Source organism: Mesoplodon bidens, assembly GCF_964165515.1.
Source record: "Mesoplodon bidens genome assembly, chromosome: X".
Lineage (NCBI taxonomy): Eukaryota > Metazoa > Chordata > Mammalia > Artiodactyla > Ziphiidae > Mesoplodon > Mesoplodon bidens.
The window spans coordinates 98511204-98528166 of record NC_138163.1 but is presented as its reverse complement, the minus strand read 5'-3'; the positions used below and the strand labels follow the sequence as shown (position 1 = coordinate 98528166).

At 48.9% G+C, this 16963-nt stretch overlaps 1 protein-coding gene across 3 annotated transcripts; it reads left to right on the top strand.

Annotated features, from left to right (window-relative positions):
• USP11 (ubiquitin specific peptidase 11) lies at positions 1-16662 on the top strand. Of its 3 annotated transcripts, none has more exons than XM_081221759.1 (21): positions 1-185; positions 8475-8584; positions 8758-8888; positions 9237-9354; positions 9493-9638; positions 9762-9823; positions 9948-10047; positions 10415-10588; positions 10672-10830; positions 11216-11440; positions 11582-11665; positions 11784-11878; positions 12633-12839; positions 13516-13568; positions 13756-14013; positions 14089-14159; positions 14380-14492; positions 15450-15599; positions 15691-15858; positions 15981-16069; positions 16143-16281. In XM_081221759.1, exons 1-20 carry the CDS (start codon positions 43-45, stop codon positions 16030-16032), a joined length of 2619 nt encoding a protein of 872 aa, XP_081077885.1. In that variant the 5' UTR covers positions 1-42; the 3' UTR covers positions 16033-16069; positions 16143-16281. The 3 variants fall into 3 exon arrangements, with proteins under 3 accessions (XP_081077885.1, XP_081077884.1, XP_081077886.1); XM_081221758.1 differs by having other exon boundaries at positions 4-185; positions 13756-13998; positions 15691-15806; positions 16143-16662; XM_081221760.1 differs by having other exon boundaries at positions 8-185; positions 15691-15806; positions 16143-16662.
• The last annotated feature ends 301 nt before the right edge of the window (positions 16663-16963 follow it).

Sequence of the window (16963 nt, the reverse complement as noted above, 5' to 3'; positions counted from 1 at the left end):
CTATCCCCAGCTGCGGTGACTGTGAGAGGAGGGCGAACGGCCATGGCGGCGGTCGCACAGGGTCAGGCGGCTGCAGCTGCGGCCGAGGACCGAGAGCCACAGCGTGAAGCGGTGCCGGGCCTGGCGAGCCAGCGGCGCCAGATCGAGAATGGGCGAGGGTATCCGCTGCGGGCGGGCGAAAGCTGGTGAGGAGGAGCTGCGAACGGAGCCTCGGCTTGAGGGGACGATGGGGGCTTTGGGGACGGTGGGGGACGGCGCGGCGAAGGTCCGCAGAAGAGGTGCCTTGGGCGGAGGAGTGGCCTGTGAGACTGAGGACGAGGGAGGCGGGGAAGTGCCTTGTCTGGGAAAGAGGCGGGGCCGGGCCTGTGTGGTGGAACCTGCGGCCTGAGAACCGGAGGCGGTTTCTTGTGGCTAGGCAGGGGGGCGGACATTTTTGTTTGTTTGTTTTTTCGGTACGCGGGCCTCTCACTGTTGTGGCCTCTCCCGTTGCGGAGCACAGGCTCCGGACGCGCAGGCTCAGCGGCCATGGCTCACGGGCCCAGCCGCTCCGCGGCATGTGGTATCCTCCCGGACCGGGGCACGAACCCGCGTCCCGCGCATCGGCAGGCGGACTCTCAACCACTGCGCCACCAGGGAAGCCCGTGGATATATTTTTTTAACATCTTTATTGGAGTATAACTGCTTTACAGTGGTGTGTTAGTTTCTGCTGTATTACAAAGTGCATCACCTATACGTATACATACATCCCCATATCTCTTCCCTCTTGCGTCTCCCTCCCACGCTCCGCTCCCTATCCCACCCCTCTAGGTGGTCACAAAGCACCGAGCTGATCTCCCTGTGCCATGCGGCTGCTTCCCACTAGCTATCTATTTTACATTTGGTAGTGTATATATGTCCATGCCACTCTCTCACTTCGTCCCAGCTTACCCTTCCTCCTCCCCGTGTCCTCAAGTCCATTCTCTAGTAGGTCTGCGTCTTTATTCCCGTCTTGCCCCGTTCTTCATGACCCTTTTTTTTTTTTTTAGATTCCATATATATGTGTTAGCATACGGTATTTGTTTTTCTCTTTCTGACTTACTTCACTCTGTATGACAGTCTCTCGGTCCATCCACCTCACTACAAATAACTCAATTTCGTTTCTTTTTATGGCTAATATTCCATTGTATATATGTGCCACATCTTCTTTATCCATTCATCTGTCGATGGACACTTAGGTTGCTTCCATGTCCTGGCTATTGTAAGTAGAGCTGCAGTGAACATTGGGGTGCATGTGCTTTTTTGAATTATGGCTTTCTCTGGGTATATGCCCAGTAGTGGGATTGCTGGGTTGTATGGTAGTTCTATTTTTAGTTTTTTAAGGAACCTCCATAGTGTTCTCCATAGTGGCTGTATCAATTTACATTCAGGGAGGCGGAACTTGAGAAGAAAGGGCCACGGCGGCGGGGTCAGGCTCGCGTGGTGGAACTAAGAACCTGGGAAGGAGCTTTTCTCAGCAACAGAGCGGGGCAGCGTGTTCTGCGCGACGTAACGTAGCATTTGGGGGCGGCCCGCGGTGCTCCGCCGCGCCTGACAACGGAAGCGAGGCGGGTGATATCAGGCGGAAGAGCGAAATCCGAGCCGAAGGGCTGGTGGGGGAGGGGAGTCGGAGCCTGCGTGATGGAGGGAGCTGGAGCCTGGGAACGAGGCTTGTGATGTAGGCCGAGGGGCGTGTCCTGGGGCCGAGGAAAGACTGCAGAGGGGAGGTGGTGCCTTGTGAAGCAGAAAATGGCGCCTGCGAATGAGCAAAGTTTGTGACGCGGCGAGGTTTTTGCCTCTGGCCGAGCCCTTCTTCCCAGGACGGGAGAACGTGCAGGTGATTGGCACGGGAGGGGCCTTCGATGTTACATTTGTTTTCTGTTTTAGTACTGCTTTGTTTTTGTAATCAGGAACAAATAGCTTTTTAAAATGTCAATGCGTATCTTGATAAATCGGCTTGTTTAATTGATTTTTCTTTGCTAACCAGTGCTTGAAATGTACTGTTCCTGGGTTCGTTTTATTTCTCGCCGAGTTGTATCTCGTTTTTTAAGTTGTGAAATACGTAAGACCTGTAAAGATTATATGAAACGTTTACGTAGCCCAGGTTGATGGACATTCTATAAAAATAAACGGCCTGTGCTCTTCAAAAATTTCAAGGTCGTGAGAGACAAAGGATGAAGAACTGTTCCAGACTGAAGAAATTAACGGGATTTAACGAGTCATGATAACAAAATGCAAAGTGTGATCCTGGGTTGGATCCCGGAGCAGAAAAAATAAATTACTTAAAAATCAGTTTTTTCTCATAAAATGAATTTTCTCTCTTTTACTGTAAAAGATATGAATGGGGAAATTGGTAAAATTTTACTAAGGTCTGAAGATAGCTATTAGTACTGCTTATTCCTTGCTTTTGATAATTGTGAGTATGAAAGAGAGTATCTTTGTTTTTAGGAAATACATGCCGAAATATTTAAGGGTGAAGAACCATCGTGTAAGCAAGCTAACTCTGAAATCGTTGAAAGAATGGCATATATAAAAACGTATTTAAAGAAATAATCGAGCAAACGGGTAAAATTTTAAATTTGGAGACTCTGGATGAAGGGCACACGGGAATTCTTTGTATTATTTTTGCGATTTTTCTGAGTCTATTTCAAAGTAAAAAATTTAAAGAATAATAAAAAAATTTGTAAATTAACCACCTAGGTTAAGAGTCAGACCGTTACCTTAAGAAATCCTTCTGTGCCCCTCCCAGATGAAGATTCCCCCCCCTCCCTGCCACGGGAAGTTATTACCCTGAACTTTTAATTTCGTTAACGTTTCCCCACCATTGTATGCATCCCTAAATAGTATTTGTGGTCTAAGCTTTCATTTTATTGAGGATATATATGAAATCAGACTGGATGCACATGGTGTGCCCTTTGCATCATGTCAGGTGGGTACTCGGTATCCACATGACGTCATTGGTGATGTTAGCCTTGATCACTTGGTGAAGGTATCTGCTGTGTTTCTCCACTTAGCAGGTACTATTTTCCTCTTTCCGTACACAGTAATTCTTTTAAAAAATAATTTATGTCCATCCTTTCCTCAAAATGTTTTAACCGTCTTCCTATTTTATTCAATATAAATGCTAAAGTTCTTACAATGACTTGCAAGGCTTTAGGATTGTGAGGCTGGTCCCTACCTCTGATCTTCTCCCATGCTCTTCTGATTTCCCTCCCCCTCACTTTCCCCATCCGGCCATATTGGACTCTTGCTGTTCCTCGAACGCCTCAAACATGCTCTCACCTGAGAGCCTTTAGGAGTGAGGTTTGCTCATTTTACAGCTATTTAATCACAGTACTAGCGAAATATATATTCCTGTTACTGGAGAGACAAGTTGAGATTCCCCAAATCGGAAATATGGAACTGAGCAGTTTGTTTTACCATTACACTATAGCTCTCCAGCAAGGCAAAACCTCAGTCCATCCTGAGAATAAACAACAATAACAGGAACGTTTTTATAGCCCATTTGGAGGTGTTTTCAGAAGGGCGGGGGCGGGGGGACTTTGGTTTCTGCCCCATCCTACCTTTACAGCCTTGTGACAGTACCCTTTAAAATTATCCCACCAGTACCAGGTTTCCTCTTGGGGTGTTGACAATGTTTTGGAAGCAGATAGAGGTGGTGGTTGCCCAACGCTGAATGTACTAAATGCCATTGAATTGTTCACTTTTTAAGTGGTTAATTTTATGTCATGTGAATAAACAGTTATGCTCTGTCAATAAAAAAAAATTATCCCATCGACGTTGGTTCAGTATTGAAGCCAGTCCATCTCTGCTTTTGTGGATAATATCATGCAGCATTTTCCCTTAGCTCCATTTTTTAATGCTTGTCTAGAGCAGAGCACCTCAGGATTCTTTACTTTGCGTCTAGTTTACAGGGGTTTGCTGCAGTGGTCAGGAAACTGGTGCTTATAAAGCATTTCAAAGTCATGGACCAACCCCAAATCATATACCTAATATTCATATTAATATTTGCACCTTCTATCTTTTGTCAGCTGGGTGGGGGCATTTAATTAATTTGGCCACCTAAACTGATTTAATTTCTAGGAGAAGCTTAAATTTTAAGAGAAAATTCAAATCTGTGATAGTTTAGCCTCCTTGGCAAATTTTCGAGGATGAGCCATCTAAAACCATTAAATCTGGGATAGCTGAAGGAGTCTCTAGGTCTGTGCAGGGTGGGGATAGTTTCCTAACAGAGGTAAGCAAGCATGAGGTTCTCTTTGTTCAGGTGAAGGAAGGTGGGTGGCTGGGTTCGGTGTTGCAGAATCGACTGTGATGTGTGAAGGGGAAGCAACGTCTCACTGGAGCTTAAGAGACTAGCCTAGAAATGTTGAGGGTTTTCTGTCAATGGAGAGAGGTCTGCACAGCATGGGGAACCGTTACCTTTAATGAAAACCCTAGAACTAAACCGACTGAAATTTTCACACGTTTGGTTGGCGATTGCTGCTATAGCTCTTACACAAGGTAAATATGCTTTGGCCACTGGATCTAATGAAAGACTGAAATAAACAATAGGCCTCTGACAATTTCCCTGTAATTGAGTCGGCACCCCTAGTACCTGTTCAGACTTTTTGTGAACCAAAAAGGGCAAGGGGTTTGTTAGTCTAGCGTCCTGGAGGGGGGATCTTTTGGTAGACAGTTACTGTACTAGTCTTTGTTGCTTGAACATGAGTATGCTTTTTAGCTTGAAAAGTATGCAGTTATTGAAAGATACTTATATTTGTATATCTAATTATATATAATTAACAGTAACTAATCTAGGAAGATAAACTTTCTTTTTGGTTTGTCATTTTTAAAAATATCAAGTTTGAAAAATGAAAGCTTTTCTGAAATTTTCAAGTTAATTAAAATTGGGGGGGGCTCCCCTGGTGGTGCAGTGGTTGAGAGTCCACCTGCCGATGCAGGGGACACGGGTTCATGCCCCAGTCTGGGAAGATCCCACATGCCTCAGAGCAGCTGGGCCCGTGAGCCATGGCCACTGAGCCTGTGTGTCCAGAGCCTGTGCTCCGCAATGGGAGAGGCCACAACAGTGAGAGTCCCGCATACCACAAAAAAAAAAAAAAAATTGGGGGGAATTTTAGATAAACCTAATGATGCTATTGTCATTCCTTTTATAGGGCAAAGGAGCAGATCTTCGTGGTATCTCCCAGAGATAGTTTAGACAGAAAAGAACATCTTAACAGTGTTGTTATTCTGACTTTGGCCTGAATTTGTGAAAGACAAAGTAAGAATAGTTGTATTTTAACAAGATATAAATTGAAGTAAAGACAAGAAATATTTATAGTCAACCTCGTAAAACTGATAAATAACAAAGATTATTAGGAGCTTAACGTTTTTTTTAAGCAAGAATTCTTTTTAAAAAATGAGCTAAGGAGGGCTTCCCTGGTGGCGCAGTGGTTAAGAATCTGCCTGCCAATGCAGGGGACATGGGTTTGGGCCCCGGTCCGGGAAGATCCCACATGCTGCAGAGCGGCTGGGCCTGTGAGCCATGGCCTCTGAGCCTGCACATCCGGAACCTGTGCTCCGCAACGGGAGAGGCCACAGCAGTGAGAGGCCCACATACCACAAAAAAAAAAAAAAAAAAGAGCTAAGGAGATGTCAGAAGGTACCAAGAGTTAACAGTAACTTGGTGACAGAAAATGGAACTTCCAGTCTGGGCATAAATTAATGTAGTCACTTTACAGAAAAAGGCCCAAATTCTAATTTTTCTCCTTTGGTACATTATTCATGTAACAATTTACAGAAAGGATTTATTTATATGCCTGCCTTCTTATTTATGTATGTAGGCTTATACAGATATATAAATAATAAATTTAGAACAACGTAATAGCACATTTACCATCTGAATAAGCTAACAAACTTTTAATAAAACAAGTAGGAAACCATCTCTTAGTTTATATCCATATTTCTATTTCTCTGTAGTTATTATACTTAGAGTAATGATTAACCAGAATAACCTGTATTTTCTCCAGATACAAGAGAAATCTAGAGGACAGACGATATTTTTAGTAATTTCTTTCCATAAGCACATATTTCATATCATTTTAACAAATTTGAGGAAACACAAGCATAAGTGACTTTAGGAAGATCCATTTTATTTCTGTATACTAGCAACAAGAAATTAGAAAGTTAAAATTTAAAAGATACCATTTACAGTAGCAACCAAAAAAAAATTGAAGTGTAGGATTAAATAACAATGTGGGTGCTTTTTCTTTAGACAATGACAACTCTGTCATGACTGCCACCTGAGCTGACAGATTATGAGCCATCCCACTTCAGAGATGTTAAAAAAGTTATTGTGCCTTTGAACTGAAAAAACATGGTAGTGATACTGTGTGAAAATTTATGTAAAACTTCAGTCTTCTATGATGGCTTTAGAAATCCAGGTTGTAGCCAGGTCTGGAGGTTTTGCTTGCCACTCTAAAAAGTGATTTTAATGTTAATCTTCCTTAAAAATCTGCTTTTAAAAAAACCCATTGAGGGCTTCCCTGGTGGCGCAGTGGTTGAGAGTCTGCCTGCCGATGCAGGGGACACAGGTTCGTGCCCCAGTCTGGGAAGATCCCACATGCCGCGGAGCGGCTGGGCCCGTGAGCCATGGCCGCTGAGCCTGCGCGTCCGGAGCCTGTGCGCCGCAACGGGAGGGGCTGCAGCAGTGAGAGGCCCGCGTACCGCAAAAAAAAAAAAACAACAACAAAAAAAACCATTGAGCTGTGGCTCCTTTTGCTTCGAAGGTCCCATTAACAATAAACTAGCTTTACTGAGTAAATTAACCTCATAGACCATCAATGGAGGCAATTAAAACCTTGAAGGGGAGGTGAAGGTGCAAGTGGCAGAGGGTAAGGTCCGTGATGGGGTTTTCTAGATGAGTGATGGGAAGTGTCTGTGGCTTGAGCCACCGGGGTGGGGAGGGTGTGTTTCCCTGTCATGAATGAAGTACGGGGTCTGGGGGGGTCACTGCAACCCCCAAAATAAATAAATGAATAAAAAACAACCCACAGAAAAGTTTGCCTATTTGGGCAACATGTGACTATTCCAGGGTTTTTCTATCTCTCCATCCCCCTACCTTTCTGATCCTTTTTTAAACAAAGAAAAGTTGCCATTTTAAGGAATCCAATTTATAGAGTTAAATCGCTTGGAAAACTGTTAATGTATTTTTTTTTATCAGTTTTGTGATTTTTTAAAAAAGTGTTTATTTGAGGCTGTTAAATACTTGGGACAGCCTTTTATGTGTCAAAAATTCCATAGCAGGGACTTCCCTGGCGGTCCAGTGATTAAGACTCCGCACTTCCACTGCAGCGGGCAAGGTTCGATCCCTGGTCTGGGAACTAAGATCTTGCATGGGTGGGCGCAGCCAAAAAAAAAAGAAAAAAAAATTCCATAGCAGAGCAGGTTTGTGTTGGGGTTGGAGGGGGGAACGAGGATTACGTGTACATGAACTTTTTTGTCTGAGCCCTGGGATCGGATCAGTAACAGCTAATGTTCATTTAGCACTTATTATATGTCAAGTATTTTGCAGACGTCAGAATTTCTCATGACATTTTACAAAGGCAGATTTCAACAGTCCTAAATGTTTATCCTAGTAGTGCATATAAAAGTCCCCTTTAAAAGAGAACAGGTCAAACTGCACTTAAAGGTGGTTCAGGTGGTAAATTTTATATGTCTTTCACCACAGTTTTACATAAAGAGTGAGCTAGTCCCCCCATACACTTAGAAATTTACTCTAAAGCCAAAATAAATCCTAAATAAAAAATGATTTTAAAGATGGCAGTATACAGTTTTTGAAGAAAAACTTTATGATTCTTTTAGCAGTTGAAATTCTTCTTGATTTCTGAGCGGGTTTTCAGAATTTAACGACCCATTTCTTAGCTGAAGATTTTTGTATCCTTTACAAACACTGCACATTTAACAAACGGCTAAGTCTTACAACATTAGCTGCAAATAACGGTTATTTTGAACCTAATTTGACTGTGTTACCCCCCAGACTAATACAAGTGAATTATTGTTTATTCCATAATAAAATCTCCTGTTTTCTGGCACCATGGGTATGGGTATGGGTTGTTTTTTTTTTTTTTTTTTTTTTTTGTTTTTGCCATTATTGAGCACACTTTCTGTTTTTAATCAAATCTCTTTTAGTATCCTAAGAAGCTAAGCATTCTATCCAAATCTGGATTTCACTGAATATATTTTGCTTCTAATTTATTTTTATATGATGCTGAAAAAAAATTTTTTAATGTTGAATTCTGGGAAGAATTTCTTTTTTTAATTGGAAATACAGTTGGCGTATAGCGCTGTATTAGTTTCACGTGTTCATGAAACTTATCTTGACTTGTAACGTGTTGATACTTTTAGTCTAATAACCGTGTGAAGTGGTCCCACTAACCCCCAGATAGCCGTGTGACACCCCTGTCACCTGTCTGGTCCAGGTTCCTCGTGGAGCAGCGCTGGTACAAGCAGTGGAAAGTATACGTGCAGGGAGGAGACCAGGACTCCAGCGCCTTCCCTGGCTGCATCAACAATGCCGAGCTCTTTGAAGGTACCAGGCTTCTGCCTCCCCACATCAGCCAAGCCTGGACTTCTTGTCATCTTTGTCCCAGCAAATGATCATGAGCCCCTTTTCTGTGCTAGGTCATTGGTGAGATGGCCAGAGTGACTCATCACTTTCCTTTCCTGATTGTTCCTCTGCCACCTCCCCCCGCCCTCCTGCAGACCAGGTAAACTGGCGCCTCAAGAAGGGACTGGTGGAAGGTGAGGACTATGTGCTGCTCCCAGCGGCTGCTTGGCATTACCTGGTCAACTGGTATGGTCTAGAGCATGGCCAGCCTCCCATTGAACGCAAGGTATAATGGGTGGGGAGGGTGCTGGGGGGGTGGCTTTTATGGGGGCGGGGGAGCATAGGAGGAAGGCCTCCATAGGCCCAGGATGGGTCCAGACCTGTGTGTTCACGTATGCTGTATCCATACACCTGGGTCTGCCCTCTCCTCCTCTCCCAGGTCATTAGACGGTATCTTGCTGTGTCTCCTGCATTTGCTCGCCTGTGTGTGCTCCCCTCACAGAGCCTCGTACATGTGTCTATGCCATGTGTGTTTGTCTGTGTGGGTGTTCCTCTGATCTCAAAGGTCGTCGTTCCTGTGTCCATGTGTGTGTTGGGTGGGTATACCTTTGTGTGCATCCTTCCCTCCTTCCAGGTCGTGGAGCTGTCCAGCATCCAGAAGGTTGAAGTGTACCCAGTAGAACTGCTGCTCATCCAGCACAGTGATATGGACACAGCTCACACTGCTCAATTCAGCTGCACAGATTCTATTGGTGAGTCTAAGGGTCGCGGAATGAGTTGGCATTCCCAGCCACGGTCACAGTTCGGTGACCTAAGGAATCTGATGCCAAGATGGGTGGATCCTCCAGGGTCCCAGGAAGACCTTGAATGTGCTCCATCACCCTCCACAGACCTAGTTCTGCGCACCGCTCAAGAGCAGTTTCTGGTGAGCCCCCAGGAAGAGACACGGCTGTGGATCCAGAACGCGGAGGGCTCTTTTGAGAGGTTGTGCAACACACGTGTCACAGTGCTTGACGCCGCTCTCAAGACTGGGCAGGTAAGGGTGGGGAGGGCTTCTTGGCCCACCACCCGTGCTCAGGTTGGGGGAAGTGAGGGCTAGGTGTCCGTGGGCCCTCCATGAATGCCTTTCCTGATCTTTACTCCTCTTCCTCCAACCCAGGTGGTCATCATGGAGACCCGAAACAAGGATGGCACTTGGCCCAGCGCACAGCTGCCCGCCATGTGAGCCCTTGGGGTTTCCAGTCCAGAGTGGGATCCCACAGTAGGCAGAACAACTGAGCCCAAGAGCACATTCCACCCACAAGTAGTAGGTCCTCAGCTGATCAGAGTTTCTCATCCGTTCCAGGAGCAGCGCGTCGGAGGAGGATGAGGACTTCCAGGTCCAGCCGGGCGTCTGTGGTCTCACCAATCTGGGCAACACGTGCTTCATGAACTCGGCCCTGCAGGTTGAGCCATTAGGTCTAGGTCTGGCCCTGCGCAGGGATGGATTTGAGCGTTGGAGATTGGGGACGGCTAGGGGGGTACTGCAGGGCAAGGGGTCAGGTTGGAGGCTGGGGCCCCACAGTCTGGTTTAACATGCCCACGTTACTTTCTGAAATGTTAATGCCTCTTCCTTTCACTTGCTCCCTGCTTTCCCTTGTCTCCTCTCCTTCATCACCTCATTCTTCCTTCTCCTGAAATTCTTCTCTCCCCTACTCCCCTGCCCCTTCTCTTTCTTTCCCCTTCCTCCTTCCTCCTGTCTCCCTTTCCTCTGTCCCCACCTTGGTTACCTCTCTCTCGCCTCTTCATGCACCTGGCCCCTGCCTTCTGCAGTGCCTCAGCAACGTGCCACAGCTCACCAACTACTTCCTCAAAAACCGCTACCTGGAGGAGCTCAACTTCTGCAACCCGCTGGGCATGAAGGGGGAGATCGCAGAGGCCTATGCAGACCTGGTGAAGCAGGCGTGGTCCGGCCACCACCGCTCCATCGTGCCCCACGTGTTCAAGGTGTGGCTCAGCCCTGGCCGGCTCCTCTGCGCCCCCATCCCCCAACTCCCTCACGCTCTTAACGGCCCTGCCCATCTTCTCAGACCAAGGTCGGCCACTTTGCGTCCCAGTTTCTGGGCTACCAGCAGCATGACTCACAGGAGCTGCTGTCGTTCCTCCTGGATGGACTGCACGAGGACCTCAATCGTGTTAAGAAGAAGGAATATGTGGAACTGTGCGATGCTGCTGGGAGGCCAGATCAGGTGGGTGCTCCTGGAGGACCCCCATCCTGAGAGCCTCATTAAAGCCACTAGGGCCTCTGCCTCAGGAATTTTCTGGCCTCCCTGGAGTATCCCGCACACCACCATTGTCTATTAAGCTCCTCTTCCCTGACCTCAGTCCCAACCTTGGCTCCAGCGCCACATCTGCCCTCACGCCCAACCCAGAGTTAACCCCCACCTGGTCTCCTGCCCCAAATAACCCCCGGCCCCGACAGTGAACGCAGTCTCCAGATAGCCCTAGCTGTAACTCTGCCTCTGGACTCTACCGGTGGCCCTAACCTTAACTTTAATCCCGTGCGCATCCACCCCATACCATGGTTTTCCCTGGCCCTGGGCAAGCCTCACCACCCACCATGACGCTCAACAGGAGGTTGCTCAGGAGGCCTGGCAGAACCACAAACGGCGGAACGATTCTGTGATTGTGGACACTTTCCATGGCCTCTTCAAGTCCACGGTGGTGTGCCCTGATTGTGGCAACGTGTCTGTGACCTTCGACCCCTTCTGCTACCTCAGTGTCCCACTGCCTATGACCTACAAGAGGGTCATGGAGGTCTTCTTTGTCTCCATGGACCCCCGCCGCAAGCCAGAGCAGGTATGGGGGGAATGGGGACAGGGGACGTAATGAGGGACACGTAGTCAGAGTTCGTTTGATTACTCTGCCGTACCTCAGGGTTTCCTTCACTAACTCACCACACATCCTTCTCCTCTTTTGTGGATACCGTTCCTCCCTCAGCACCGGCTCGTGGTCCCCAAGAAAGGCAACATCTCGGATCTGTGTGTGGCTCTGGCCAAACACACTGGCGTCTCGCCAGAAAGGGTGAGGCTCTGCAGATAGAAGGAGGGTGGGATTCAGGGGCAGGGGGGCAGAGAGAGGCAGAAGGGCCTGGGGGAGACCTGGCAGACTGACCGGTCCGCTCTCCGCATCCCATTCTCAGATGATGGTGGCCGATGTCTTCAGTCACCGCTTCTATAAGATCTACCAGCTGGAGGAGTCTCTGAGCAGCATCTTGGACCGAGATGATATCTTCATGTGAGTGAGAGGACCAGGGGAGATGAGGGCTTCTTAGGAACCTCCTCCGTTAACCACCTTCCCTCTCCCTTCCTCGGCCTGATTCACAGGGCACCTGCGCGGCTTGGGGCTTCAGCCATGTGCCTTAGTGGGGCAGGGGGCTAGGGGCTGTCAGTGAGTGCAGCGACGCATCCTTATACAGGGCGTCTTTGGGTGTTTTCCTCCTTGTTATGTGAGGGAGGCTCCTGCTTCTTTATTTTATTCAGCACTTAACTAGTACCTCGTATGTACCCGATGCTGATCTGCACTCCTTACTCACATTGCAGGCCTCAAAAACCAAGTGATTTTTGAAATGGGGAACACTAAGATGCTTTCTGAATGTAAGAACATTCAGAGCAAGTTTGAAATCTTCGGGTAACTAAAACAGAAGGTGCTTTATGAGTAGAAAAGTTTTTGTTAAACCAAGCAGTTTAGTTTTCCGAAAAGAAAAGGGTTTTAGATCCCTGTGTCACAAAAAAATTTTGTTAACTCCCTCAGTGCTCTGATAACACCGAAGTACTTTATCTAACATAACATAAACAAAGGGCTGTGTAAATCATCCAACAGTTTGTAAGGTACAGAACGCTGGGTGACTCTTCGGACCCTTTTAAAAATATTTTCAGGTTAAAAATATTTTCAGGCTGTGAGTGGTGAGTGGCTGGAGCAACTGGGGTAGAATCCCCGAATCCCTCTTGTGTGTCCTGATCAGGCGTGACCTGATGTCCATCCCCCACAGATACGAGGTGTCAGGCAGGGCTGCTATTGGCGAGAACTCCAGAGAGGACGTTGTGCTTCCTGTCTACCTGCGGGAGCGCACCCCAGCCCAGGACTACAACAGTTCTTACTATGGCCTGATGCTCTTCGGGCACCCGCTCCTGGTGTCGGTGCCCCGGGACCGGCTCTCCTGGGACGCCCTGTATCACATCCTGCTGTACCGCCTCTCGTGAGTCTGCCCTTTGGGGTCAGGCAGGTGGGTGGGGTCAGAACTCAGACGGGCGTCTAGCTGCTCAGTTGCCACCTCCCGTCTGCATCCAGAAGACAGCTCAAACTTAACATGGCTAGAGAGGAACTTGTAGGCTTTATTCTTTCTCTTAATTTCTGATTTTGCTACCACTTCTCCTAGGTGCTGGGGATACACAGAGGTGAACAAGACAGACAAAATACAGACTTCGTCTTGTACTTAATTGTCTCTTCCTTGGAGAGGCTTGGTGGTTTGTGTTTTTACTGATAGATTTTCATCGTGCTTAAAATCCAGAGTCCTTACCAAGGCAAACAACAGTGCGCTATCTGGCTTCACCTCTCTCTCACGTTGCACTTACAAGCGCTCCTCAGAGGCCTTCCCTGATGGAAATTTACAGCTGATCGTGTGCCTGTTTACCAGTGGCTTATCATACATAAGATCCACGCTCCTTAACTGTGGCGCACAAGATCCTACATTGTCAGGCCGTCTCTTCCCATGTCCCTGTGGCATCTCCTGAGACCTTCCGGGCTCCTCCTTAAGAACTGTTTGTGTGGGGGGGTTTACCAGTGGCTTTCCATCATAAGCAGAGTAGGATTCTGGGCTCTGTCCTCCCCGCCCTCGGGTCCCTCCTTGAGAGTCTCCTCTGCTCTGTCGGCAGACGCTATGTGACCAGACCCAGCTCGGACGACGAGGATGATGGGGATGAGAAAGGTGAGGAGGAGAAAGGAGAGAGGATCGGCAAGGATGAGGGTCCGTACAAGCAGTCCCATGGCCTGAGGGAGGGTCAGGGGGTTTGGGGTCGGTCTGGCCTACACAGGGTGCACATGGATGTGTACTGCAGCTCAACCCCCTGGGGCTCACACATTTCCACCTCTGACATCCTCTCCTGTCCCAGCAGACCTGGAGGATAAGGACAACCTCCCTAAGCCTGGACACCTGGCTGGGGCCAGCTCCCAAGACCCTGGGCCAGAGCAGGCTGGGCCCAGCTCTGGAGTCGCGGGCGGGAGCCGGGCCCCCGTGGACAACTCCCCTGGACCATCTCACTGGCCCCAGAGAGCACGGCGCAAGCACCTCTTCACCCTGCAGACAGTGAATTCCAATGGGACCAGCGACCGCTCGACCTTCAACGAGGATACCCATGGTGTCTACTTCAGCTGTGAGCCAGGGTTGGGGAGGCGGGAGGGGGGTTTCCTTGGCAGCAGGGCCCATGACCACCTCCCCTCGCCCCCAGCCCAGCCGTACATTGCCATCGACTGGGAGCCAGAGATGAAGAAGCGTTACTATGACGAGGTGGAGGCTGAGGTAAACGAGATCCTGGGGATGGGGGGCACTTTCACCTTGCGCTACACACACCCTCCCCCACCTCCGCCGAGCCGTGACCGCAGAGCTCCCAGGGCCTTGGATTCCTAGCTTCGAAGTCCGTGCTCTTAACCACTCAGCGTGCGTCTTCCACCCCCACTCCTTTTTATCCCCCCCCCCCAACCCCCGTCCTCATACCTGGCTGTCCATTCCCTCAACCTAGGGCTACGTGAAGCATGACTGCGTTGGGTACATGCTGAAGAAGGCTCCGGTGCGGCTGCAGGAGTGCATCAAGCTCTTCACCACCACTGAGACCCTGGAGAAGGAAAACCCCTGGTGAGGGACCAGAACAGGGCCTCTGGCGGTGCAGTTGCGTGGGACCACCTTCCCCAGTCCGTCACCACTAAACACACTTCCTTCCCCCTCCCCGGCTCTCGAAGCCTTCCTGCCACTCTGGCCACCAACACCCCAAGCCTATTCCTACCTCAGAGCCTTTGCCTGGGCTGTTCCTTCTCCCAGGGTCATTCTTCCTCTAGTTATCTACAGGATTTGACCTCCGTTTTGTTCAGGTCTCTGAGCAAATGTCACCTCATCAGAGAGACCTTCTCTTACTCTTCTGTTAAAAGCCACTCCTCCCCCAGCCATCAGCTCCCTCCATTCCCTCTTTCTAGCTCTGTAACGCCACTTGATGTCACATCCTAGATCCCCTTTTGCATCGTTTTTTGTCTTTTCTGTTAGAGTGAACCCCTTAAGGGGGAAGACTTTTAAGTTCACTGTGTGTCTCTTCTCACTGATTATAATGGTGTGGGCTGTGCAGTAGATACTCGTTAGACCCTTGCAGAATAAACAAAACAGAAGAAGAGAAGGAAAAAAGACAAAACCAGTCTCAAAAATAAGAGCGGCATCTCCATGGAGCAGAAAGGGAATAGAAATACAAAGTAGTGCCAAAGGACTCAACAGTAGACCGTTAGTAAGTACCTGGCGAGTGAGTCTGTGAATAAAATAGAAGAGAGAAAACTGGAGTGAGAGAGGCAGGCTCTAAAAGAAGACTAGTGTCTCACAGACCGGAAGCCAAACAAAAACGCGCGCCAGTACAAAAGTGTATACGGTGGGGAGTTGGTAAGTACTTGGCAGGATTTTAACATGTCAAGAGAGCAAACTAGAGTAACAGGCAGGCTAGGAGTAAGAGCAGCACCTCTGGACGAGACGTGGCCCACGAAGGCCGCACGGCACAAAGAGCATGCGGTAGGTGCTCAGAAAGTGTCTGTGTCCCGACTCGGGCTCCATCTCTAGGTACTGCCCCAATTGCAAGCAGCACCAGCTGGCCACCAAGAAGCTGGACCTGTGGATGCTGCCGGAGACGCTCATCATCCACCTGAAGCGCTTTTCCTACACCAAGTTCTCCCGCGAGAAGCTGGATACCCTTGTGGAGTTTCCTATCCGGTCCGGGGCCCGGGGAGTCTGGCTCTGGGTGGGGGGGGGCAGGCAATGGGGAAGGGGGCGCCAGCAGTGTTAACCCTCTCCCCACCCACAGGGACCTGGACTTCTCCAACTTTGTCATCAAGCCGCAGAACGAGTCGGCCCCAGAGCTGTACAAATATGATCTCATCGCAGTTTCCAACCATTACGGGGGCCTGCGGGATGGACACTGTATGTGCCAGGCCGTGGCAGGGCCGTGTGCCGGGGGATCAGGATGTCCCCAGTGGGTGTCCCCAGATGTGTGAACGGGTGGCAAGGTCATCAGGGTGGGAGGAGTGAGAGGGCAAACGTGGACGCCTCTTAAGGGCAGGAGGGTGGGTGAGGACAGCTTCTCCTCTCTTACAGACACGACATTTGCCTGCAACAAGGACAGCGGTCAATGGCACTACTTCGATGACAACAACGTCTCACCTGTGACTGAGAATCAGATTGAGGTGTGATTTCCGTCCTCCCTTCTCCCGACACCCTCCTCCCCGATCCACACTGACTCCTGTCCTCTCCTTGCAGTCCAAGGCAGCCTATGTCCTTTTCTACCAACGCCAGGATGTGGCACGTCGCCTGCAACCCCAGCCCAGCTTATCTGACCCCCCGGCGTCCCCAGCCTGTGGTACCCCAGCCAACTCTGAGTTCATAGTTATAAATTGAGGGGCCCTGGCCCTGCCACCGGGAAGGAAGCCATCTCTGCTCATTTCCTTCCCGGCTCCACCCCTGTCCTCTTACCTGTGTTAGGTGCCCCATGCCAGACGCCACAGGCTTAGTCGTGGCTACCTGTTCTCGTGTGCTATATTGCTTTCTCCTGGGGAAGAAGAGGTCATGTCTCCTTCCAGCAGTGTGTTCCCTACCTGTGTGTGCCCCTTAGAGCCTTAACTCTCCCTTCTATTCTCTATTTATGGTTGTCCCCTTCCCTCTTGTCCTCAACCTGGCGTGAACTGAGGGGTTGGTGGTGGGGTGCACCTGAACACAGAGCGTATTTTCTTATTGAGACTCTGTACTTTCCGCTGTGTACATATAAAAGTGCCAGTTTGTTCCTTGGCAGTGTGGTTTTTTTTTCTTTTAACATACTTTACCAAGCACCAGTTTTATGCCTTTGTGCTTACTGAATGCCAGGTGTGTGATGGCTGCTGCTCTGAGTGCACCATCTGTGTGCCAGGTACTATTCTAAGTGCTTCTGAAGCACCATCTGCGCATCAGACACGATTCTCAGCACCAACTGCATGCCCAGTGTTTTCCAAAGCATTTTGGAAATACTGACTCATAATCCTCACAACAGTCTCACGCAGGAGTTGTTATCGCCAATTTCAGATGGGGAAACAGATACAGAGGTCAAG

Coding starts and splice junctions, on each gene's coding strand:
- USP11 (XM_081221760.1), top strand. CDS start 43: ATGGCGGCGGTCGCACAGGGTCAGGCGGCTGCAGCTGCGGCCGAGGAC. Junction 9,639..9,761: donor CCGCTCTCAAGACTGGGCAG/GTAAGGGTGGGG, acceptor CCTCCAACCCAG/GTGGTCATCATGGAGACCCG. Junction 16,070..16,142: donor TGACTGAGAATCAGATTGAG/GTGTGATTTCCG, acceptor CTCTCCTTGCAG/TCCAAGGCAGCCTATGTCCT.